The sequence below is a fragment of the Pollachius pollachius genome (assembly GCF_949987615.1).
Source record: "Pollachius pollachius genome assembly, chromosome: 7".
In the NCBI taxonomy this organism is placed as follows: Eukaryota; Metazoa; Chordata; class Actinopteri; order Gadiformes; family Gadidae; genus Pollachius; species Pollachius pollachius.
Genome location: NC_136940.1, coordinates 22,751,666 through 22,775,700, shown reverse-complemented (window position 1 = coordinate 22,775,700; position 24,035 = coordinate 22,751,666). Strand labels below are relative to the sequence as shown.

Here is a 24,035-nt window from a genome sequence, read left to right as displayed (position 1 = left end):
CATGTCTCCATATGAATTATAATAATACAGTAATAATGAAAAATATCCATACAAAATATGAATAAAAAGATCGAATAATGAAGTTCCCCCTGGCCAAATGTGTACAACATACAACACATAACTGCCTCTATTCTCTAGAAAAAGAAAATTATATTGTGATTTTTAGATAGTATTATTACTTAATTACTTAATAACCAGTCAAGACAACGTTTTAAAACCTCCTCCCATGAGGAGATATAGGTTTGTTCTCGCTCCATGTGGAGGTCTAGTACCAGACTGGTTTGAACCAGTCTGCATGGCGACAGGAGCCCTACCTTTTTGGCGCAGAAGGTGGAGCAGTCGGTCACGATCTTGCAGAGGCACTTCTTGTGGCACACCATTTTGCAATCTGAAAAAAACGAAAACAAATAAACATCAAGATATGAAGAAAATACGTTGGCAGAACAACAAATCGAGGAACACTGAAAAAAGTCGATTGTTCTGCGTTTAGAGGGAAATGTATTAAAGCTATTGACCCGTGTCAGTGTGGCCAGGGGTTCAATACTCACAGCTACACATGTAGGCCTTCTCCATGCCCCAAATGTAGGAGGTGCACTGGTCACATGACTGCATGATGTTGACCTGATAGGTGCTGAACATGTGGTCCAGGGGGCTGTCCATCTAACACAACAGGAACAACAGTCCTTCAGCGTTGGTCAACAGTACGTTTACCATGGGATTCAATCATAGGACAAAGGAAACACCTTCACACCAAACTCAATACTTACACTTTTGTCCTTTTTCCGGCGTTTCTTCCTGGCTTTAGCAGGCTGAAACACAAAGAAGGGATGGGTGTCAATTCAGCCCCTTAGGCAACAGCTCACCGCCAGTTTGAGTAAAGGCTCAATTCTGCCTTTTAAAGCCCAACAAAAATAGCTGTATCTTCTACTCTTCTGTTACCATGGTGCTCGTCAATAACATCTCGACAGGGGGCCACTGTGTGTGAAAAATAACTGGGAGGGAATCGGGATAGTTGCACTTTTGTGATCATCATTAAAAAGGGTGATAGTAAATAAAAGACCATAATTACATCATGTTCTTTTTGGCAATGGTGATAAGGCCCAGACAACCCAGGGTTAATATGCTCACCTTGACAGGCTCTTCCTCCTTCTTCATCTCCCCCCTGATGAAGCCGTCCAGCACCGACTGGAACAGGTTCACCACCAGCTGCACCTCCCCCTTCTGGCCCTCCCCCGCCAGGTGGATGACCTTGGCCTGGTAGCCCTTCATCAGGTCTTTGTAGCCGATGGTGAACTTCTGCTCCAGGGGAGAGGGGGGGAGAGAGGGAGACGGAGATGACAGAGAGGAAACATGAGGGGGAGGTATTTCATTGCATTGGCCCTTTTAAGGAGATATCACGTGTTCCCTTGTACATGTGACGGGCACTATATTAGATGTGCAATGCAATGTATACACAAATCTGATCCGTTACAGTTACAGCTTGGACATTATCGAAGAGTGACCATTAAGATGTAAAAGACAAAAGAGGTTAGGTGAGTGTGTGAGTGAAAGTGTGAGTGCATGTGAACTCACCGTGAGGGAGTACATGGCCAATAAGTTCTTCCGGAATTCCATAGTCGCCGTGACGAAGATGGCTTCTGTGGCCGACAGCTGTTTTCCCCTGGAGCGGAAATCATTCACCTGCAAGCACACACAGTGTCAACCAGAAGGTCCGTCGATGCAGCCAGGGCATACAGAGTTTGCACACGGCTCAAAAAAAAGGATGCATGGAAAAAAACTGAGACATTCATATTAAATAATTGGATCTTTTTATGGATTCATAAATAACTAAATTTAATTAAACTAAATTTAGTAAAAAATATGGCAGCCAATGACCATTTTTGAAATAAAGAGTCATTTATTTGATATCCAATTTTCCACATAATTAACGCTATCAATTGTGTGTGTATGTGTGTGTGTGTGTGTGTGTGTGTGTGTGTGTGTGTGTGTGTGTGTGTGTGTGTGTGTGTGTGTGTGTGTGTGTGTGTGTGTGTCTGTGTGTGTGTGTGTCTGTGTGTGTCTGTGCGTGTCTGTCTGTCTAGCTCACCTGGTTGCCCAGGAACTCGTCCAGGTGCCGCAGCTCGTTGGAGTTGGTGATCTCGCGGTCCAGCGAGGCGTTCCACTGCTCAGAGACCCGTGTGGCGCGGCTGATCTTGATGGTGGGGTTGCGGCTCAGCCCCTTCGCCGTGGAGTCCGAGTGGGGGCGGGACGACTGGCCGGCCGCCGGGGCTTCAGACGCACACGGACACAACCAGTGTCACGTTCACACTCGGCAGACGCTCTTATCCAAAGCCACTTACAATAAGTACATTTGTCAGAAGAAAGAGAAACAATATATCGCTGACGGTACAGTAAGGATGTTCGTAGAACCAAGTGCCAAGCACTAACAATTGTTATGTTAACCCATTCCCTGTATACAACAAAGATAGCTAGGATAAGATGCTACACAATGCTAAGTATTATTTTTAAGTGCAAGGACGTACAACATACAATAAGTGTGTCAGAGGGGTGTGTGTGCGTGTGTACGTGTGTGTGTATGTGTGTGTGTGGGGGGGGGGGGGGGGGAGTAGTCTGAACAAGTGAGTCTTGAGTCTTTTGGGGTGGCTGGTAAGCAACTCTGCGGCCCCAACATCTGCAGGGTGCTCGTTCCCGCCACTGCGGCGCCTGCCGTCACAGTGCATGTACAACCTAGTGTTTGGAATGACCTCCCTGGCATCCTCCGTCTGGTCTTTAACCTCCAGACCTCAATCTGTTTGTACTTCATGGTAGAGCAGCGGCTTCTAATTATTATTCTATTATTCTGTGACTGTGAAGCGTGACCCCACAAAGGCCATCGTTTACCCAGAGAGCAAACGAGTGTGATTAGCCAAGGCCCTGGAACAACATTAGCACACCTGTGTTTTGCTTTCCATTTCTCCCTCTCCAGGAAGTGTGGTCGGTTTGGGCTTCAGCGGTCATGCATGCATGCCTTAACTGCAGTTCAGACAACCGCCCCCCCCCTGTGTGTTTGAGGTAGTGCTGGGGGGGCTGATTCGTGCTTCACACGGCTCATTCTAAACACACACAGGATAGTAAATGCCCCCCCTGACTACCGGACGCTAATCCCTTCGAGTCGTCTCCTAGAGACGCAAGCGTCTCATTTACTTGGCCACTAAATGCAGCCTGGGATAGACGCGCCCGCTGGTTCAATTACCTTCCTTTCCAGCCGACTTGTCATTGAGGGACTGGGCCATGGTTAAGTCTCCATCGTCCGGAGTCTGGGCCTCTTTGTGGGGCCGCTTCTTCAGGATCATCCTCAGGAAACCCGTTGACCTGGGACATAGAACAACTATGTACTTACAAACATAACATGCATAGTTCGTTCAACCATTAAACATCAAGAGCTGGGCATGTTCCATGATCTAAAAGGCTAACCTGAACATTGGTTCAAACCTGTGGTTTGACCAGGTAATCGTAACGGGTCAGTTCTTAAAGTCCAAAGTGATTATAGTCCGAATGCAACGAGGGCATTCGTTTGAATTACCTATGAAACACGTAAGACTGAAATACATGGGAAGCCAAATAAGCACTCGCTATGTTAGCATACCTCGCATTTTTTCCTTGACACCAGTTGGATACAATCAGAAAGAAATGGCTCGGGACGAATGCCAGCAAACAACCGCCACATACCCAAACATAATCCCCCGAAAGTGTTGAGATAGCAACGGGAGATGACAACACAAACAATAATTCAGAAGACTATCCATCTGACGTAACCCTCCCCATCCCTCCACCATCCCTCCACCATCCCCCCCCTGTCTGGTGAACCGGCCCTGGGAGGACCTCAAGCCTTTGGGCAGAGGCCAACCCCATCAGAGGCCATTCAATAATCTGGAATTTCCGCATTCGTGTCTGCACTCTTTTTTTCCCATTAGAGGCTCGTCTGCGTATCTATATATGGTGGGGCTGTGTAGCGTGCGTAGGCATCGCCACATGAGGGAGCCAGGGACGTAGGTATGATCAGGAGAAAACTTCCCAATGTGGAGCCCCCCAGGGCAAAATCAGTGTTTGGGATCGTAGTTAAAACTTGATCTCAAGGCTTTTGGCAGATCATACCACGAATATATCGAAATAAGATATCGGAGCTCCGAAACTATTCATCTTTGTACATCACCCCTTTAATATAATTCTTTAAATCTATTTGGTTGAATATATGACGTATATTTATCAATATATTATGCTTCTTTATACCAGTGATTTTTGTAAATGAAACAACTTAATTGCAGTCTTGCTCTTGTATGTAAAGGACAATAAACTTCCAATAGTAAACTGTCTCGCATGTCCCAAATGCACGTCACCTCGTTGCATGCGAGCCAAGTTCCTGACCGAGAAATGAAGTTGAATGTAACGGCTACCTTTCAGGCGTCGAGGGGACAGTCGGGGAGGAGTCCGGGCGACTGGCTGCGTCCTGGCTCTTCCTTCTGAAGGAGCTGCTCTTTGAGCCATCAGAATGGCTCTCTGAGGGGCTCACCACCTGCAGAGCAAAGAGCGCGTGCACACACACACACACAGGTTGGTGGTGTGTGTGGGGGTGCTGCAGTACGTCAGTACTTCAGTACTTCATGATATATACACAATGACAACACTGATGAATGGTAAATGGACTGCATTTAAGCCATGCTGTTCAGAGCTCAGAGCGCTTTACAATATTGCCCAACATTCACCCATTCATGCACACATTCACACACCAACGGGGGGGGGGGGCAACAATGCAAGGTAACAGCCAGATCGCCGGGAGAAGTTAGAGTTAGGTGTCTTGCTCAGGGACACCTCGACACTCGGCTAGGAGGAGGGTTTGAACTAGCAACCATCTGGTTACCAGCCAACCCGCTCCACCTGCTGAGCCACATGCCACCCTAAAGCCTAATGATCTACATAAACGGATCGAAAGGTGCCAGTACCTCTCTGTGTGATAAGGCTCCAGCCCCCTCAGAGCCTGTAGACAAGCCGTCTAGCGAGGTGGACGTCAATCGACCCCTGCAGAGAATCAGAGAGATCAAGGTCAGACACGAGACTCGAGGATGAGATTGGTTTCATGGGGATTTAACCAGAGCTTGACCACAGAGGATATAACACGAGAAACTTGATGCCAGTGCAGAGTCCGAGCCACGTGTCTTACATAATAACAGAAGTGTGTATCCGCACGAAAGGTAGGCAAAGCACAGGCCATCGCTCCAACCGGCTTGATACACAGGTACAGTTGTTGTATTTATTGCATCACAGTGTAGAAGATCAATATAGCTTGTTCACTCAAAAAGGTTAATTTACTCTAACTTCAGAGATTACCTTGTCTGTTCATGTAAACAGACTAGTATTCGCTTTAGGTACAAACTAATGAATACTAGTCTGTCTACATGAACATACAAGTTAATATAGCTTGTTCACGTTTTAGCGTGTTCTACTTTTTGCGCACCAGAGATTAAATATAATCAGTTTGTAAAAACGAATGCCGTGCAATGCAGACAAACACCATCAGACCCCGAGCTGCTACCACCGCGCAACGACGCAGCGCCGAGTGGACCTACTGTGCGTGGATCTGTCTCTTGTGCTGCGCGGCGTCGGGCAGCGGGGGCGACCCGCCCTCGCTCTTCCTCCCGCCCTTCCACTTGTCCGGCTTCTCCTTCAGGGCCCCCGGCCGGCGCTGGAGGCTGGGCAGCCCGGAGGCCTCCTCGTGGCCGTTGCGCTCCGCCCCGGCGTCTGAGGTCCGCAGGGCGAGGCTGGACGGGCGGACGGGGCCCGTCACGCCCGTCGCCTCCTTCTTCTCCCCTTTGTCCTCCTTCACCTTCCAGTGCACGAAGGGGTACTGATCCAGCTCCTTGCTCTCGGCCGCCTCTTTCAGCCTGGCGGCCTCTTGACCTTTGCCCTTTGTCCGAGGGGACGACTTGGGCGGGGCCTCGTCCTTGCCGGCGGCGGGCGTGGAGGAGGCGGCCCGCTCCGACTCGCGCTGGTTGTGCTCCAGGCCTCTGAGTCGCCGCTGCTCCCTCTTCTCCTGGCTCTTGGACGACTGGCCCTTGTGGAGGGCGGGGCCCCGCTCCTTGCTCTTCACCTCCACCTGCGGGTTTACACGGGTGGGGCCTTGAGCAGGTTGGGTACCAGATGGGCCCCCCGTGGGTTCAGGGGCTCTCTCCACGTCGTCCTCCTCCTCCTCTTCGTCCTGCTGAGAACCAGCCTCAGCCGGGGTACCGTTGGTCTCCACGTAGGACCTGGGCGATGAAGGCTCCCCGCTGTCTTCATCCTCCCCGAGACCTTCGTCCTCGTCCTCCAGCTCTCCCTCCTTCCCTGCCTCCCCGGACGGCTGTGGGCCGGAGGCCGCCCCTTCGCCCTCCTCTTCGGGCGAGAGAAACTTCTCCGCTCCTTGGCTTTCATCCAGAGTCTCCTCCATCACCAGCTCGATGTCTGGGCGCTCCCTGGTCTCGGGCTCGGCCTCCAGGCCGTCTGCCTGCTTCAGCAGAGCAGCCTCCTCTTCCTCTGCCTTCTCCTTCGCTAGTCTCTCCTCTTCCTCCCTCTTCTTCTTCTCGACCTCTACGGCCTCTCTGGCCAGTCGGGCGTCCTCGGTCTCCCTCGCTAGCCGAACTGCCGCCTCCTCGGCTCTCCTTCTGGCCTCCTCCTCCTCCTCTGCTCTCCTCCTGGCCTCCTCCACTTTCCTCCTGGCCTCTTCCTCCTCTGCTCTGCGCTTCGCCTCCTCTTCCTCCGCCCTCCTCCGAGCCTCCTCCTCTTCCTGCCTTTTCTCTTCCCGGATGGAATTACATCTGATAACATCATATCGATAAAAGACTTTAGACAAACGTCTCGATCCAAATGGAAAACATGTCTATGTACCAACCTATCCAAAGTAAAACTCACAAATGAACTGTAGATTATAATACAGATAGAGACAAATATGACATGGAGTCGTAGTCTGGCCTCTGACCTTCTGCGGGCAGAGTGTCCTCGGACCAGGGCCTGCAGCTTGGTGATGTCCTGTCTGTGGCGCCGGTACTCTGCTCTCTGCCTGGAGCCCCTCCACACAGCCTGGATCAACGTGGCCGCCCGTACCTGCCTCTCCTCCCTGCAGTACCTGCGCCATGACCGCTACAGAGAGGGGGGGGGGAAGCGCAGGGGAGGGGAGCCATTTAGTCCAAATGCGATGTAAAGCATTCCAGTTTGTTTTTGTATTCTCCCCAAGTTGGCTTGGGGTGTTGTCAAACTGATCTCTGTATGCAAGCCTACAAAGCATGTTTACAAGGTAACAGTAAAAAAAAAAGGACGACACAAATAAACATGGCAAGAGTATTTAAGGCTCATGCTAGGCAAGTAATTATTAAGAGTTCAAAAGATGACAGAGATGAAAGGTTTTATTTCACGTTCATCAGGGCTCCTACACTGTCAGCACCCGTTTTTAGAGACAGAAATCAGCCGAGTTCTACCTCCTCGTTCCTCTTGCAGACGCAGTGAGCACGTGTGAGGGAGGAGATCAGAGTGCGTGTGTCTGCTCAGGGCGTACCTGGAGAACGACGACCGCCTGCCTCATGGCCAGGTACTCGGTCCTCTGCAGGCGGGCTCTGAACCAGCGCTGCAGGAAGATGATCTTGCGCATCACGTCCTTGTGCAGTGTGTCCTGCAGGTGCTGCCGCTCCAGCTCCTTCAGGTAGACCTGCGGACACAGAGGTCGTACCGACACGTTCAATAGAGGTACGACCACAGCGGCGGGACAGAGAGATGGTACATAGACATGTTATATAGAGAGATGACTAAAGTAGAGCTACATAGAGATGTTAAATAGACATGTTATATAGAGAGATGACTTAAGTGGTGCTACCTAGAAATGGTACATAGACATGTTATATAGAGAGATGACTTAAGTGGTGCTACATAGAGATGTTAAATAGACATATTATATAGAGAGATGACTTAAGTGGTGCTACATAGAGATGTTAAATAGACATATTATATAGAGAGATGACTTAAGTTGTGCTACCTAGAAATGGTACATAGACATGTTATATAGAGAGATGACTTAAGTGATGCTACCTAGAAATGGTACATAGACATGTTATATAGAGAGATGACTTAAGTGGTGCTACCTAGAAATGGTACATAGACATGTTATATAGAGAGATGAGTAAGTGGTGCTACATAGAGATGTTATATAGAGATACGACTACAGTGGTGCTAACTAGAGATGTTATATGTACTTACATAGGCATTATATAGAACTGAAACAGATGTTAATACAGAGCTACAACTATAGTGTATCATTACTTTGAAAAGACATAAAATAGGATAAGTGGTTTTGATTACAGCACACAATTCTGCAGACAAATCCCTTTCATTTCAACGTCATTTTTGATCACATAAACTACGATCATATTCACCTTAGTTTTGCCGATCTGGTAGGTTGTGGGGTCCATGCCCATCTTCTGAAACAGTAATGAGATATCCTCTCTGGAGTCTGTGGCGTTCTTACGGAGAAGAACCCTGAAATGCTCGATGAACTCCTGAAGGAACATCACAACAACACCAATGGTTCAGAACAAAAAAGCCTCTGGGTTCAAGAACCAACTTCTACTGTCGATTTGTAGACATGTTAGACCCCTGAAATGGAGTTGGAATAATTCTAAAAACTGCATGGGGCCCAGAAGGGCGGTTTTATTATATTTACTGTGGTATTTGAAATATGACCAAGCTGAATGATTGATTGCGTGTTTTGCTTTCCCTGTAGTGGCTATTTTTTGTATGTTTTTATACTTCACCAATACATCATGACAAGGTCACTCACAAGCACTTCAACATTATTTTCGATTTGTGAATATAAACAAAAAGGAACGAAGAGGCCTACAGTACCTGGAAGGTGTACTTGGCACCGTAGCCTGACCTCCTGATTCTAACCGTCTCCAGCATGCCCGTATACCGCAGCTGTTGCAGAACCAGGGCCTCGTCCAAACACATCTCCTTCTGCTCACAAACAACACAGCAGCCAAGATCATTTCAAAATAAAAGTCCACTATCTCCGACCATCTGCATTCCTTAAAAACTCAAACTCAAACGAATGCATCATGAGGTTCTGGCTATAAAGGTTGTCAGGAAATAAGCCTCATCACCGTTTGAAGTGAACTAAATAACAGTTGTATTGTGGGTGACCATGTACTGAATGCATCAATTCTGTACTGCCAGTCTTACCTTCTCAGCATTGGAGCGAATACAACGGATGAAGAAAGGCTCGGCTTTACTCAGTGTTCCCAAGAGCTTGGTCAGGGAGGACTGGGAAACACAAGGAATGGGGAGCCCACATCAGCAGCCTAATAACTTTGTAAAGGTATTGCGATGAAGCTGTACCCGGAAAAGCTTAAGGAAATCATTCGAGACTGTTGACTAGGGTAAGGGTTCGCGTCAAATCATTCTGAGCCGTTGGCGGGTCAAAATGATGTGTTTTGGTCAAGGACATCAGGAACAGCCAAGCTAAGCTGATGTGATGTTACCTGGAACTGAGCACTGATGCTGGGGGTTTTCTTCTTCTTTTGCAGGCGGAGAAGGGTCTTGTTGGTGCGGTCTTGCAGAGTCAGGCCAACGATGAATTTGAGAGACCGCGAGTCCAGCAAACTCTGAACGGCAGACAGCGAAAAAGGTAAATGACCACTTTACACAAAACGTCACTTCATAAAAAGTTACGCTGTAGGTGTGAAATAACTCACAAGCTAAGTGCACTAAATATATTATTGCCCATCGGTCTGACTAACCTTAGGGATGATCTGCTTCTGCTTGGTCTGCTTGTTCTTCCTGGGGAAGGAAGACAAGAGAAGGAAAGAGAGATGTCAGAGGAGCATAGGGGACATGGTTTTGGATGTGGGAGGATGGAGCGAGGCGATGGGAGCGAAAGTTAGTAGGACGGTGAGCCTTCCTCATGCGCTGTGAGTCAATGGGATGACAGCCTGCTCCTGGAAGATGGGATGAATGATCGGGCAGCAAGAACGTTAAGATAAGGAAAGGAGATGAAGGATAGAAGAGAGAGAAGCCATGTTGTTGCGGATGAGGTTTGAGATGATACGAGCCCATCCATCCAGCCACTGAGCAGCCCCGCTCTTCAAACACCCAGTCACCACAGTCTGCGGCTTCTACATAGCAGGAACCTATAATGTTCAGTGTTGCTGTGCTGCATCAACCGCTAGCCGATCTGTCATGCAGAGTTGCCATCTCTGCTGCTCTCTGGTGGGCATTGCCCTTATGAAGCGTTCATGCAGCAGCCTTAAGCATTCACTCCGCTTTGGTCTTGCATATGACAGATAGCAAAATGACAGGAACACGATTTCATAACAAATAGTTACGTAGCTGAACTGTCATATGTTGATCGAAAACCTATTGGAATTTCACTGAATGTGTTGATTTGCAGCCAACAGCGTTACACTGGTGTCTGCCCATCGTATACTAAAAGAACATGATTAGTTTCCTGGTTACAATAACATCTCTATATAAGGTCTACTCTCTGATCAGATAGCCCTCGTGCCATCCCAGATGTTCTGGCTGAACTAGAGTGACAGTGATCTATAATGTTAGGCAGGGCTGGTCGAGGTGATCCAGGATCCATCCGCTCTGCCCACGTCTACCGATGTCTACGGACGGCCTGGCGTAGCGCCAGGGGGCGTGGCGCCGCCGCATCCCGCCTCTCAGCGGACTCACTGGAGAGCGTGCCGGGGGAACCTGAGGCGACCCCAGGACTGCAGCAGCTTGCGGGGGTCCTCGCTGTCCAGCTGCAGGTCGTTAATGGAGCTGACGATCTGAGCGTGCATGTCCCTGACGTACGTGCACGTACATCCCGGGTGAGGGGGGAGAGAGGGGGAGGAGGTTGATGGATAGAAGAGGGAGAAAAGAGAGGGACAGTCGGGTGAGGGGAGGAAATAAAGGCAGGGAGTAGAATGAGGTGTGAAAGAACATGGGGCTGTTAGGAGGCCACCTTAGAAGACGTATACACCCACAGTGCCAGCACACCACCACCACCAACACCACCACCACCAACACCAACACCACCACCACCAAAGAGCCCATCAACCGAGAGACGTACACAACACGACAGACTGGTTGGGTGGAAGATCTGCGGGGGGGGGGGGGGGGGACATCGACTCATCTCGTTTGCGATGAATCACCCTCGTGGTTTACACTCCCGAACTCCCGGCCCTCTTTCAAAAACCCCACCAAAGAAGCTGCCCGGAACAGACCACCCAACCACTCTGTCGTATTCCCCTTCTTACAAACAGACACAAATAGAACGAGTGATCACGGCGTATGTTTGTGGAGACGCACGCAGACCCTCGCCAGGGTTGTGGTGAGCATGCAGAGCTGGACAAAAAGCTTGCCGTGGTTGGCCGTCTGTCTTCATGCTGGGGCTCTGTTATTGGCTGGGTGATTTGTGTGTCACTGCCGGCTTTAAGGATGTGCGGTCCTTTTGGGAAGAGCGTGGAAATTGGGGGGCAGGTCGTTCCTTGACCGGGGAGTGGTGTGACGGTATCGGTGACATGGGGGACTGGTGTGGTTAATTTGGAGGGGCTTCTGGGTCCATGCAACACTGATACTACTTACCCATCGCTGAATAGTACCACTCAGATGAGGTCAAGCAGCAGAGGGAGAGGCGACAAATGACTCCTTCTAAAACATGTCTCAACAGAGTGCTTGCTAATCTACATGGGAGTATGCTATGTCCTTAGTACAAGGACATGGAATGAGCCATCGCACTGCGAGATTCGGTTGCAAATCTTCCAGCCATCCCCCAACCACATTCCCAATAAAAATAAATAGGTGCTAGGTCATGTTTTCCAAAGGGCCGGGGTTTCATATTTTTAGCTTGGCTCCATTCTGAGAATTCTGGCCCGTCATTGGAGTGGTCCGTTCGGCCTCAAGCAGCTTTGTCTGTGTTTTCAGCTCTCGGTGGTTCGTGTAAGTAATCCGGACGGCTAATCAGAAAGGGCCAGTACAAACACCTTTCTGTGTTTCAGGGAAAGAATAATAAGCGTGGGGAAGCACGAGCAACAGGGGGCTTAGGGTGAGCAAAGGGCCTGCCTTATCCACCGAGGTCCAACGACATAACAGTTTAACTTCTATAAAAACATAATTACTCTTTATAATCTAAAGCTCAGGGGACGCATGTTCGTTTTGGTTTGAATTTGGATCACCTCGTCTGCTGAGCTAAAGGCCCTCCGATTACGTAGTTCGACTCAGAATGGAGAACAAAAGCAATAAGGTATATGTTCCCCTCAACATCATTTGTTTCCCCTGCTGCTTGACCTCATCCCTCCGTTCCCTGTTTTCCCTGTCCTCCGGAACACTTACTTCTTACTCTCATAGCTAGCAAAGATGTCTTCAAAGGCCTCTAGAGGGCGCTCCTCTGAGTGATCAAAGCTGAAATCGAGCATAGAGGCTCGTCTGTGGAAGGGAGAGGAAGAGAACCGCACACATGATGGGGGATCACCGGGGGGTGGAGGCGGGGAGAGGGGACACGGGGGGAGGGGCAAGAGCCCTGGGGCCAACAAGATGACATGAAGGAAGACACTGTTGTCGTTAGCTGTGTTTTCGTTAAAACACATCGTCTTTGAATTAGCTTTATCTACAACAGGGAGTGCTAAAGAGTAATTGCTGGGAGTGCTTAAGAACAACCCAGGACTCTTTGATACATGTATGATTCGAATCCTCCTTCATGTCGTCCATCACTAAAAGAAAGCAGTAAAGGTCTACAGTGAACCCAACCTACAAAACAGAAAGATCCACCCTGGGCGAAACTCAAAATGCAGCATAAAGATAGCAATTGGGGTGTGGAAGTTATAGGACTATGCTGCTGCGCCTGGTGAACTCGTATTTTAATGGTATATTATTATAACTTGTCCACAGGTGCTGCAGCTTCCAGTCAAGGATCTAGGTGAAATCTGCTGCCGTTAGACTTGGGGGGGGGGGGGGGGGGGGGGGGAAGAGACAGTTATTCTGTTGGGTGTTGAGTACAAAGAAAATACGAATAATGGTGTGTCAAAAAACGTGTCATGGACCTTAGTAACAACCATTACTTCTAACTCCAAGTGCGTGTGTGCGAGTCTGTGTGTGTGTGTGTGTGTGTGTGTGTGTGTGTGTGTGTGTGTGTGTGTGTGTGTGAGAGTGAGTGAGTGAGTGAGTGAGTGAGTGAGTGTCTGTGAGAGAGTGAGTATGTGAGTGTCAGAGTGAGTGAATCAGTGTCTGTGAGAGAGTGAGTGAGTGAGTGTGTGTATCAGAGAGTGAGTTAGTGAGTGAGTGAGTCATAGAATGCACTCTTACTTGTACATCTTTTCCACCGAGGGGTTGGGCCTTTGCAGCTCTCCTAGTGGGGTCCTGGAGGGAGGCCGCACCACACCTAGACAAGACACACAGACAGACGAGGAATCAAGACAAGCTAGTCGAGTTGCAAAAAACCTACAGCATTGTGTGGTGACTACAACCCAGTGATTTCCATGTATTCGACGCTCAACTTAATTGTCTAATCTAATCTGATTAAACTCCATGCAAATGCAAACTGTTCATTGCATATTGTCCTAAAATAACCCGGATCCAGGCCTTTGCGTGCCTCAGTAGCCTGGCTTCAGAGACTAATTAAAGGGGGGAAACGTGGGAAATCTGGAAGTGGGAATTATCCTGCACATGTGAACGACGCTAAACTTAAAACAGCTGGAGAGCTTTAAGTGGTGGGGGTCCTTAAACAACCTCTTTTAACCGGTTTCAGCGCTACAACACTTAATCACCCAGGTTAAAAGGGTAGCCTCTACTGCAGCGAGACAATTCTGCTTACAAATAAATATATATAAAAACATTACGTCTATACATTTCTCTCTGATTTCTTAATTATCTATAACTTATGCCTTTCTTTCCTCCCCAACTAAAATTCCCGTTGTTAAACTTGGGACAACTTGCATATACTGAATAGAACACTTTTCTCCTTAATACCATAACCAACATTAAAAAATAAAAACATGACGTCCACGGTCCCAATTAAAAGACACTGTGAATACATTCTTTATTTTTTCCTCATGACAGAAAGTCATACGCAAGTATGTAAAGTATGAGACAGTAAATGTATGAAGTATGAGTAAATGTGTGAAAATTCATTCGGTGGAAACGTCTGACCGTGCTCCATTGAGAGGCAGGCTTGTTGTGGCCGGCACTTCGCTCCCTACCTGCCGTCTTGGTGGCCCAGCGCCTCCCGGCCTGGTTGAAGGCAGCCATGCCCCGGATGGTGGCCCGCAGGATGCCCCAGCGGAACATGGCCACCGGGTCGTTGCCGATGAGCTGACGCACAAAGGCCCGGTCGCTGCTCCGCAGCAGCGCCACGATGTCCGGCCGCATGTGGTCCGTGTTTTTCTCACGGAAATCCTGCGGGATTTTGTCGATGAGGACGAGACGTTAGGGAGCGCATCCGGAACAAGTTAAAAGATGAGAAGGAAAAAGTGAAAACAGCCCACACTCTTGGCGGTAGTTTGTGTGGCATGAGGTGATTCAATTCGTTTATTAGCTCTCAGATCGATACCAAGACGATTTAACTACTACTCGTGGCCTGGGGGAAGGGCCTTCCAGAAGAAGCATCCAGAGACCTTTCTTGGGCCAGTCTTGAAAGGCTTTCCAGTTTGCATTGATTCCATTCCTTGCTCGTTTTAAGTTGATAATAACAAGTCATGTGGAGAGTCCATATAGATGTGTGAATTCCAAACCCCCCTCATCTTTAAATGCATATCGACTAGTAATGCCTACCTTGATCTGGTACTTGACCATCCCAGCGAAGTGGCGGATGACAAAGGCGGGCTCCATGACCGGTGTGGCGACAAAGTACTTGTTCCCCTGGTGCTGCTGCTTGAACTTGGCCAGCAAGGTGACGTCTGTGGCATGTGGAAAACTGAATCACAGAGAAAAGACGAAAGACGTTCAGTATGCGAATTGGATCAACTTTTGCTTTCCTGAGGAAAATAATAACCGCTCAAATTAAAACATACAAAAATATATATTACAATGATTCAAGTTTTCCCCCTGAAGTGAACAGATACAAAGCATAATGAATGATTAAAGCTCCCTACATCAATGAGCTATCACCAATCAATAACAGGTCGTCTGTGATTGAACGGTGAGAGCTCATCGATGTAGAAAGATCACTCAAAGTAAACCAGAAGGCAGCATTGGTTCTTACTTGCTCTCCTCGTCCAGGAGGTAGAGCAGACCGGTGGGTTTCTTGCTGATCAGGTGGATACAGCCCACATTGTCCGTGTAGTCAATGTTGTGCCAGGTGATGCCCTCTGCTTGATACTCTTCCTGTTGGGGAACCAATCAGCAACGAGGGATATCAATAACAAACAAGCTGGGCGATAAGTCGCCTCTAAATAACATTGCCTATTCAACATTTACGAGAAGAACTTGTGCCTCACTTCGGCTGTCAAATTATGAATTATTATTAAAGTGATAATTCTAATTGATCGTTTAGTTAACAAGGAGACGCCGGGCCTCTTGCTAAATGATTCCTAGAGGTAAGCGTGGACTTAGTCTATCCAACCCAGTGTGTTTCGGCTGGGAAGCCAACACCCTATCCCCTAGAAGGGAGACTGAGGAAGAATAAGAAAGAGAAGGCGTACCTGCTCCAGTTTGAAGATGTGCTGGTTGAAGTAATACTGTAGCTGCTCGTTGGCATAGTTGATGCAGAACTGCTCAAAGCTGTTGGTTTCAAAGTCCTCAAAGCCAAATATATCCAGGACGCCGATGGACAAACACTGGGAAATAGAAGGCAAAGAACGTACGGCATGAGGTACACGTGAACGAATAACCATCAAATAATGTGCTACTGCGGTATTTGGCTCCAATGCTATACTATAGATAAGGGTCTCCAAGAAGTAAGCTTACCACAATACAGAGTGGTGTGAGTAATTGAGTGAGTGAGTGAGTGAGTGAGTGAGTGAGTCTTACTGGGACAGATTCCTTCATGTCTCTCTTGTTCAGCAGGGCATGGTTGATGCGCAGCACAATCCAGTCGAAGAGGGCACTGTACAGAGACTTGGCCATGGAGTCCCTGGTTGTGATCGCCTGGTGCAAAGCGAGAGACGGTAAGTCAATAGGCAGAAATGGTTTGATGTCGGAGGACACACACAGTGTATACATTATATCGGAGCTTGAGAGAAAGGGGACACAGCAGTGAAACAGGCACTGTGGTATAGAATTTTTTATTTACACTTTGATTTAATTATTCATGAAATAATGATTAATGAACTATTATTTTCCACCATTTCCCTCAATGAGTAATGTCATGTTGTATTAGAATTTGGCATTCAATTATCATTCGAAAATATAACAGTGAAAAATGTAGGAGGAACTAGTGAAAATAAAGATCAACAAAAACAATACTTTGTGAACCGTATGAGCTTAATAAATAATACAACTCAAAATCCAATTCAATTAACCAAACAAATCCTGGAAGAAGTATCCAGGGGAGTCGAAGTGAAAACCCCTATCCAGCCGACTGTGTTATCACTGGGCCTGTACATCACCAAGGGCAGGGCTGGACTCCTACCTCACTGTGGCTGTAGGGCAGGATGAGTTTGTCATTGACCGTCACCGTCTTCCTCTTAGTCAGGGCCTCAACCAGCAACTCCTCTTTCACCTGGAGCAGGAGCCAATAACACGTTGGTACAGTCAGACATCACCCTAACCACTTGTGAGGCCTGAGGTCATGCAAGTCTAGCGATGAAAGCGAATGCAACCCCCCCCCCCCCCCCCCCCCCGCGCGCATCCGGTGGCCAATCATAGAGGGTTAAAACTACTCTTTAACGAGCTGATTGCATGCATCCGTTTTGCCTCTGGCAATTGCAAATCTAATTTAACACACACACACACACACACACACACACACACACACACACACACACACACACACACACACACACACACACACACACACACACACACACACACACACACACACACACACACACACACACTACCTTCAGCAGATCAGAGAGGGTAGCCAGGACATCAGGAGGCCCCACGTCCAAGCCTTCTTCCCGGCCATCGGTCTTGTCGCTGTAGGTCACATTTCCCAGGTACAGGATGGCTGACAGCACAGAGAAGATCCTGCATAGGGGTAAAAAAAAAAAAACAACTTTACACAAACAGAACCAAAAAAAACAACTTTACACAAACAGAATCAAAATCTTTTCCAAGGGTGGTCATGTGCTGACTGTGCTGGTGTTCGATTGGCTCACTGTTTCTTGGTGGCCGAGAGGAAGCCGACCATCTCCATGGCCTGCTGGAGCCTCTCGAAGTCGTGGCGCAAGTCCTCCTCATCCTCGATCCTGAAGTTTTGCTATGGGAGGGGTGAAAGGACAGGCAGATGGGGGTGAGTTCACATGGCCCTGGATAAAAAGCAAGAGGGCTCAGAGAGAGAAAGACTGAGGGCAGAAGACGGGATTCAAGGGCCTGCAGTGCAAAATAGGAAACTTTGTCAATCACGACCAGAGTTATTCTAAGTATATCACATCAAGAAATCCAGCAAATGCTACGGTAACATCTAAAAAACAAATGTAAATTAATAAAAAATATAACAGAATTTACATTAAAAAATCGATGTATATACATGGCCAGAAAGTATTTCTTTATGAAGGAAACAGATAAACACAGTTAAAGAAAAGTGTGCAAAACTGTATGGTAAGAAATTGGAATCCTATAAACATGATGGTTGTGTGTGTGTGTATGTGTGTGTGTGTGTGTGTATTTGTATATGTATGTGCGCGCGTGTGTGTGTGTGTGTGTGTGTGTGTGTGTGTGTGTGTGTGTGTGTGTGTGTGTGTGTGTGTGTGTGTGTGTGTGTGTGTGTGTGTAAAAATGGAGGCTGGAGGTACACAAAGGGAACTTCATTAACATGCAGTGCACATATGGGCAGGAAGCGGGGAGCAGGTTGCATACGCAGGCCATTCAGCAGAGTGACAATCCCCCTGAATAACAGGCCATCCCATCTCTGAATAACAGGTCATTACAGCCTGAGGACCGGCCTCCCTCCAGGCTAATATCTCATCATAACATGAAACTTCACAAGAGTCTGCGCTTTATCGATATATATTTCGGAGAACATCGATATAAAAATCCTTCTAACCATTAGAGTTGACTGACTAAACTGGTCTGAGTGAATGGGTAATTATGTCTTCCCGGGCACAGTTGGTCGGGCATTCATTCATTCATGTGGTTTGAAGCATTGAATAGAGCTTGATGCATACAAATGAGGTGAGGAATGGTAGATAGACAGACTGCATGAGAATAAACCTGATCCGGGCCGGCATAGATTTTCAAACAGCTGCCTCGGTGGTTCAACATATCAGCACCTTTCTTCTATGCTGACTGGTAAGGCCGTCTGTGAGCCGAAACACATACTTCTCGATTTCAACTCGCATAACAGAATGAAGGACTTGGCATTGGAGCCGTCATCGTCCCATCAAACAGATGCAGACAGCCGTGCGGAGGGAATAGGAATAGACTACGGATAGCAAGTGGGGTAACACGGTGCAAGGTGTGCTTGAGGTAAAGGTAGTTATCCAGGTGAACACAGCCGTGCAGAGAGAATAGGTGATAACATACAGGGCTCCCTTGAAAAAGATGCTAAAGGTCTCAATGGGACTCACCTGGATAAATAAAGGTTAAATAACAAAAAATAGACATATAGTATGTAGGTGCTACCTGCTTGAGGTAAAGCTAGTTTTCAAGGTGAACACAGCGGTGAATAGGGAATAGGTAAGAACATATAGTATGTAGGTGCTACCTGTTTGAGGTAAAGGTAGTCTTCAGGTGCCAGCAGCTTGAACTCCCTCCGTTCCTCGTCAGAAGCTCCCATCAGCAGGTAGTAGAACACATGATAGTTCCTATGGATGGAAACAAACAAGTTAGCTATAAGGTTGGACAAAATGGAAATTTTAGATACATGCCATGGCCAGTTAGTTAAAGTAAAATTAAAGTTTTGTTGTTGCATGTGACAGCTCTTTAGCTAGTTAGCTAGCTTTACCAGCTTGGTTCTCTTATATTGTAGAAGTTTGATTGTATTTGATTGATTGTTTAAAAACACAGCACAAGGATCGATGGAGGACAATATCCAAGCTGCCTGATGTTGATATCCATTGTCTCTGTGTTGCCACAGGTGACCTTTTAGTCTGGCTCGGTAACTCAGCTGTAACGCCCCACATGTGTAATGAGTTTCTGTGTTTATATCTGTGACACAGCAACATGCCATGCAGCCGGATCACTGTGGTACCAGACGGTGTAAACAGCCTGTGTACGTTGTGTGGTTATTTGCAGAATGCATGGGTTGCTGCTGCTGCTGCTGCTGAGTGCATGACTATGGCTATGGTAGGGTGCAAAACCTGACAGCTACGTGTCCTGAACCGGAAGGGACTAGGACTACGGGGGCTGGGGTTGCTGACATGGAACCCATGAGTAAGCTATCAAACCAAGCTCATATCAAAGGTCCTCAGGGATTTATGAATTAGTACCATTAATAATATCAATAATGATGTTCTTACTTATTACACTCTACAAAAGAATGTCAAGTTTCATTCCTTTACATAACAGAAGTTAATGCTTAACTCTCACAAACAGCAGAGTTGTTTGTGTCATAAAGCTAGGAATATCACACATTAAAAAATTGCCCCTCACCTACTAATTACGACAACAAATTACCTATCCAAGATATACATACTGTAAGCATTGGCCAGTCTAAGTTCAAAGAGAGTGAGTGTGGCAGTAAAAGACGTGAGCAGTGTGATTAAGGTATACTAAAAGCATTGTAAGGTTAGAAAATGTTTTCACCAGTCTATATAGAGTTAAGCACCGTACGCGCGTGTGTGTGTGTGTGTGTGTGTGTGTGTGTGTGTGTGTGTGTGTGTGTGTGTGTGTGTGTGTGTGTGTGTGTGTGTGTGTGTGTGTGTGTGTGTGTGTGACTGTATGGTTGCGCGTGTGTTTGCACTCGCGTGCACGCGTTTTGGTAGATGTACAAGCCGGTCCAAGGCTGGGATTTGGCCTTCAGTCAGAATCATTATCAAAACACTAAAAGCCTCTTTATAACCCTTCCTCCCCATTCGTTCAGAGCGCTCCCTGAAGGTCCATGACGTAGAGAGGTGATGAGCCCTCGTGTGGTTCCTCACCTCTCGTTCTCTTCTCTGGACACCAGGCGAGACTTCTCCAGCAGATACTTCTCCACCACAGCCCTGGAGAAAAGACAAGGAAGAAGTGAATTAACAACATGGAAGGGAAGTCAATGCATGAGCATCAATCACTGAAGTGTATCTGCTTCCAAACCTATCACCCTAGAAAATGCTGATTATCATGTGGAAAATGTGTTACGGACCTTATTTTCAAAGATGAACTCTAACTGTGTGTGTGTGTGTGTGTGTGTGTGTGTGTGTGTGTGTGTGTGTGTGTGTGTGTGTGTGTGTGTGTGTGTGTGTGTGTGTGTGTGTGTGTGTGTGTTTGCATTCGAGACCAAAAACGTGTAAATCAGATCTCTCATAATTATATTACGACGAAATCTGCCTTGAAGCGCATCATAGAATTACTATGCCGTTTCCCTATACTAATTCAGGTTATTCGTGTCCATCTAAGGAGCAGAAGGAAGTGATGACAGACATGAGGCGACATGCATTGGCCACGTGCCCTATGACACAAATAGACCCATTTTATAAAAGGGGCTGAATCGTTTTTTTAATATCAACCAGCCGTGACATAGGGGGGGATGCGACAAGGTCAAAATGGACACCAGGATTAATGGCACCAGAATGGTGCTTGATCTAGTATTATTGAAGGTATTGAGTGAATGCAATCATTCTGAACACTGTTCAACGTTTATTGAGAAGTACTGAAGTAAGTCCTAAAGAGTGAATAGAAAAAAGGAGTCGGATTTCAATTGTGCAGTGGGTTGGAGGGGGGGGGGGGGGGACTTGGCTTGATGCTCTAAAATAATGTTTGGATTAGTGTCGTATGTCTTCGCTACGGGCATGTCTTTTTAGCGAGCAAGCCACAGATCTCCACAGAAATGTTAACCACCATGAAAGCTTCCAGCGCTTAATGGCACCGCTTATACGAAGGGTCCTTGGTAGAAGCATCAAAAATAACATCGGAACATACCATGGCCGTATATGCAGGCTTGGCTGTAAATATTTGCCAGCTTGAGTCCTCCCAAGAGTACTTATTATGGCGCAGAAGATTTAATGTAATTTCAAGCCCGTCCACATAATGTAGAAGGCTAAGCCTAGTCAAAGCCTAGCTCCACGCCGAAAATATACGGGAAACTATTCTATGGCATTAAATAACTTCAGGGTTTTGTTTTGTACAATTTTTTCACTGTTTACTTGATCTCCTTCAGATTTCAGATGTCACTCCTCTCGTTACCTACACCTCCTGTGTTAACACACCAGGGGACAAAGCAAAGGAAGGGCCCATACAGTATGAGCATAGTTAAAAGGGAAGTTGAGGGCCTCTGTTGTAATTTAACAAAAACAAAAGTAATTTGCAGGAAGCTGGACAAGAGACTTTTTCCAGCAACAAGTGCTATTTATGCAACAGTCTGCATCTATAAGGCATAACACAGACCTCACACCTAAAAGGGAATACACACATACACACATTATCCTTGAGTCGAAAACTCAAGGGTACAGAGTTACCTGCATGATTACAGAGAAACACAAGACACATACAAAGCCACTCACACGCACACTTGATTACACCTTGTATAAACTGCCCAGTCCCTACACAACCCCTGAAGAGTTCGACATTTCTGACCACAGCCCACTTGAGTCCCAGTGGAGAGAAAGGTAGGCGGGTCTGAGAGCAAACTGAAATATGTCAGTTGGTGTTTCAGCCAAAGCGGATCGGAACAGTAGCTAGTCCCGTTCGGGTCTTTGTTAATCTCCTTTATGGACACGCTGAATAATCCTGGTGGACAGATAGAGAGATAGCCGCTTTTGTTAGGCCTGCGGTGAAGCTCCATGATAGATACTAGGGAAATGAGTGTCCGTTTGGTTCAAAGCCCCATGGGAGACGCACCACAGGAAGAGAGGAAAACAATCACAGCACTGATGATCAGCGCCTAGTGTGTGCGTGTGGACACGCATGCGGGTGCGTGTGTCTGTGTGTATTTGGGTCATGCCCTGCGCTACCACTCTCAAGGGGTTTCACACTGCAGTACGGCCAGCCGTCAGCACGCTAATTGAATCCAACGACCCTTATTGGATTACGAGCCCCTCTGGGGGAAAAGCAATCCAATAGAGGACGATGAGTATGGGGTGCTTTTAGGGCCTAATCAGGTTGTTGCTGGGCCCCTCACCATGAACTGCCCCCAGCAGCTGTTGCCTCTGGCCCCATTGCTGCTGCATATACAAACTCAGCTGCCAATGATATGCATGTACGTTATCTATAAAAAAAAAAAGATGGTTTCAACTGCTCACAGCGGGGGGGGGGGGGGGGGGGGGGGGGGGGGATGAGGAAGTGGAATGGCAGGCTAGATTCTCGCAGTGGCCGACCGCACGAGTTGACTCCACAGAGGGGCAGAAGAGGAACCAGTGAACTTGAGGCTGGAGTCGGAGCATTCTGCATGACGTGAGGAGAATAAACAGTTGCTAATAAACGGCGCAGAGATACCGCTGAGTAGAAACGTTCCTATAGACAGGAAGTGCCTGTAAAGACAGGAAGGGACCTTAAACAAGCGCCGCGTGTCGTTTTTGCAATGCATGGTTCTCCGGAACAGCACCCTCCCCGAGCTAGTCTAAGTGAGTGTACTTGTGAGAGGTGGCTGGTAGGAAAATGCGTCGGTGTTGAAGCGATGCAGAGGCACTGCCGGTTCCTCACCCTCTCACTACGCCGCTCTCGAGGTAGTTGACCTGGATGAATTTCCCAAAGCGACTGGAGTTGTTGTTATGGGCCGTCTTGGCGTTCCCAAAGGCCTAGTGGGGAAATGGGAGAGAGAGAGATAGAGGGAGAGGGCAAGAGAGAGAGAAAAACTCAGGGTTAGGTTTTTACTTTGTTTTACCTCAAAATGTATGTTTACATAAATTGCATGCAGGGAATAGCTAATAATCAGTCCAAAATATTATCACTATGGATATGCAATATGAAAATAAGAATCGATATAAAACTACAAATTAGTGGAGAGGTAAAGAGTGAAACATCAAGCATGCAGATCTGTTGGACTGATCAGCAACAAAAAAATCCTAACAAGGCCACAAATAACTCCTACCATCTGTAGGCCTACACTTAAGGAAAGAACAAACAAAAAACAACAATAACAACAAATCAGGATGACAACTAGCAACCTCCAGGGCCCAAAGGTCACGACTGGTTGAAAACAGCAGCTGACCTCACAGCAGGAGGCCAGACAGTGAGAGTGAGTCTGTGAGTGTGTGTGAGAGAGTGAGTGTGTGTGTGTGAGTGGTTGTTCATGTGTGAGAATGTGTGTCTTCTTTGCTCCTAGGACACTTTAAAAAGGGTCAGCATCTGTTGCTTGTTTTCCACTCTTAAGATAAGTCCATCTTTCTTTCCATCTCTCTTACTTTCATCCCTCTGTTGTCCTGCACATCCTCTCAAGCCTCTCTCCCCTTTCTCTCTCTGTGTGTTTGCGCGTGTGTATGCGTGCGTGCGTGTGTGTAGCGAGAGACACTAGGAGGTGGATGATAAATGAGGCTGAGGGGGCTATCTGTATAGGGCTGTCAGACCAGAAAGGAACAGAGAACCCCCCCCCCCACTCTGGGGTGGAAGCCATACCCAACCAGGGACACACAGAGCTCAGCTCAAAGGTCTCAAAGAGGGGCCCTGTTTACTGTTCTGATACTGGTCACACTCCTTTTTTTCGTCTTCTCCTTCTCCTCTCAGACACACAACAGGGGAAGTTGACTTGATGCATATTAAACAGACACTACTTTGAGAGCTCCACACGAATAGCAGAACGAATTCCAAACCATTTGTTGAGA

The 24,035-nt window shown here is 47.4% G+C and overlaps 1 protein-coding gene across 4 annotated transcripts in view; it reads right to left on the bottom strand.

Moving 5' to 3' along the window:
* LOC307077667 (myosin IXB) overlaps positions 1-24,035 on the bottom strand; it is a 57,566-nt gene that overhangs the window by 7,379 nt on the left and 26,152 nt on the right. For 3 of the 4 annotated variants that reach the window (XM_079739101.1, XM_079739102.1, XM_079739104.1), the window contains exons 5-35: positions 22,918-23,012; positions 20,220-20,282; positions 18,845-18,944; positions 17,298-17,398; positions 17,037-17,166; positions 16,607-16,696; positions 16,006-16,122; positions 15,678-15,812; positions 15,239-15,360; positions 14,809-14,950; positions 14,238-14,433; positions 13,345-13,420; positions 12,376-12,468; positions 10,732-10,845; positions 9,795-9,834; positions 9,537-9,659; positions 9,238-9,318; positions 8,902-9,012; positions 8,433-8,555; positions 7,562-7,711; positions 6,989-7,149; positions 5,604-6,827; positions 4,980-5,055; positions 4,434-4,552; positions 3,233-3,351; positions 2,087-2,268; positions 1,573-1,680; positions 1,129-1,296; positions 768-809; positions 549-660; positions 315-388 (exon numbers count right to left, since the gene is read on the bottom strand). In XM_079739101.1, coding sequence (XP_079595227.1) covers positions 315-388; positions 549-660; positions 768-809; positions 1,129-1,296; positions 1,573-1,680; positions 2,087-2,268; positions 3,233-3,351; positions 4,434-4,552; positions 4,980-5,055; positions 5,604-6,827; positions 6,989-7,149; positions 7,562-7,711; positions 8,433-8,555; positions 8,902-9,012; positions 9,238-9,318; positions 9,537-9,659; positions 9,795-9,834; positions 10,732-10,845; positions 12,376-12,468; positions 13,345-13,420; positions 14,238-14,433; positions 14,809-14,950; positions 15,239-15,360; positions 15,678-15,812; positions 16,006-16,122; positions 16,607-16,696; positions 17,037-17,166; positions 17,298-17,398; positions 18,845-18,944; positions 20,220-20,282; positions 22,918-23,012 — 4,587 coding nt within the window. The remainder of the gene's footprint in view (positions 1-314; positions 389-548; positions 661-767; positions 810-1,128; positions 1,297-1,572; positions 1,681-2,086; positions 2,269-3,232; positions 3,352-4,433; positions 4,553-4,979; positions 5,056-5,603; positions 6,828-6,988; positions 7,150-7,561; positions 7,712-8,432; positions 8,556-8,901; positions 9,013-9,237; positions 9,319-9,536; positions 9,660-9,794; positions 9,835-10,731; positions 10,846-12,375; positions 12,469-13,344; positions 13,421-14,237; positions 14,434-14,808; positions 14,951-15,238; positions 15,361-15,677; positions 15,813-16,005; positions 16,123-16,606; positions 16,697-17,036; positions 17,167-17,297; positions 17,399-18,844; positions 18,945-20,219; positions 20,283-22,917; positions 23,013-24,035) is intronic. The other variant, XM_079739103.1, reaches the window with a different exon arrangement.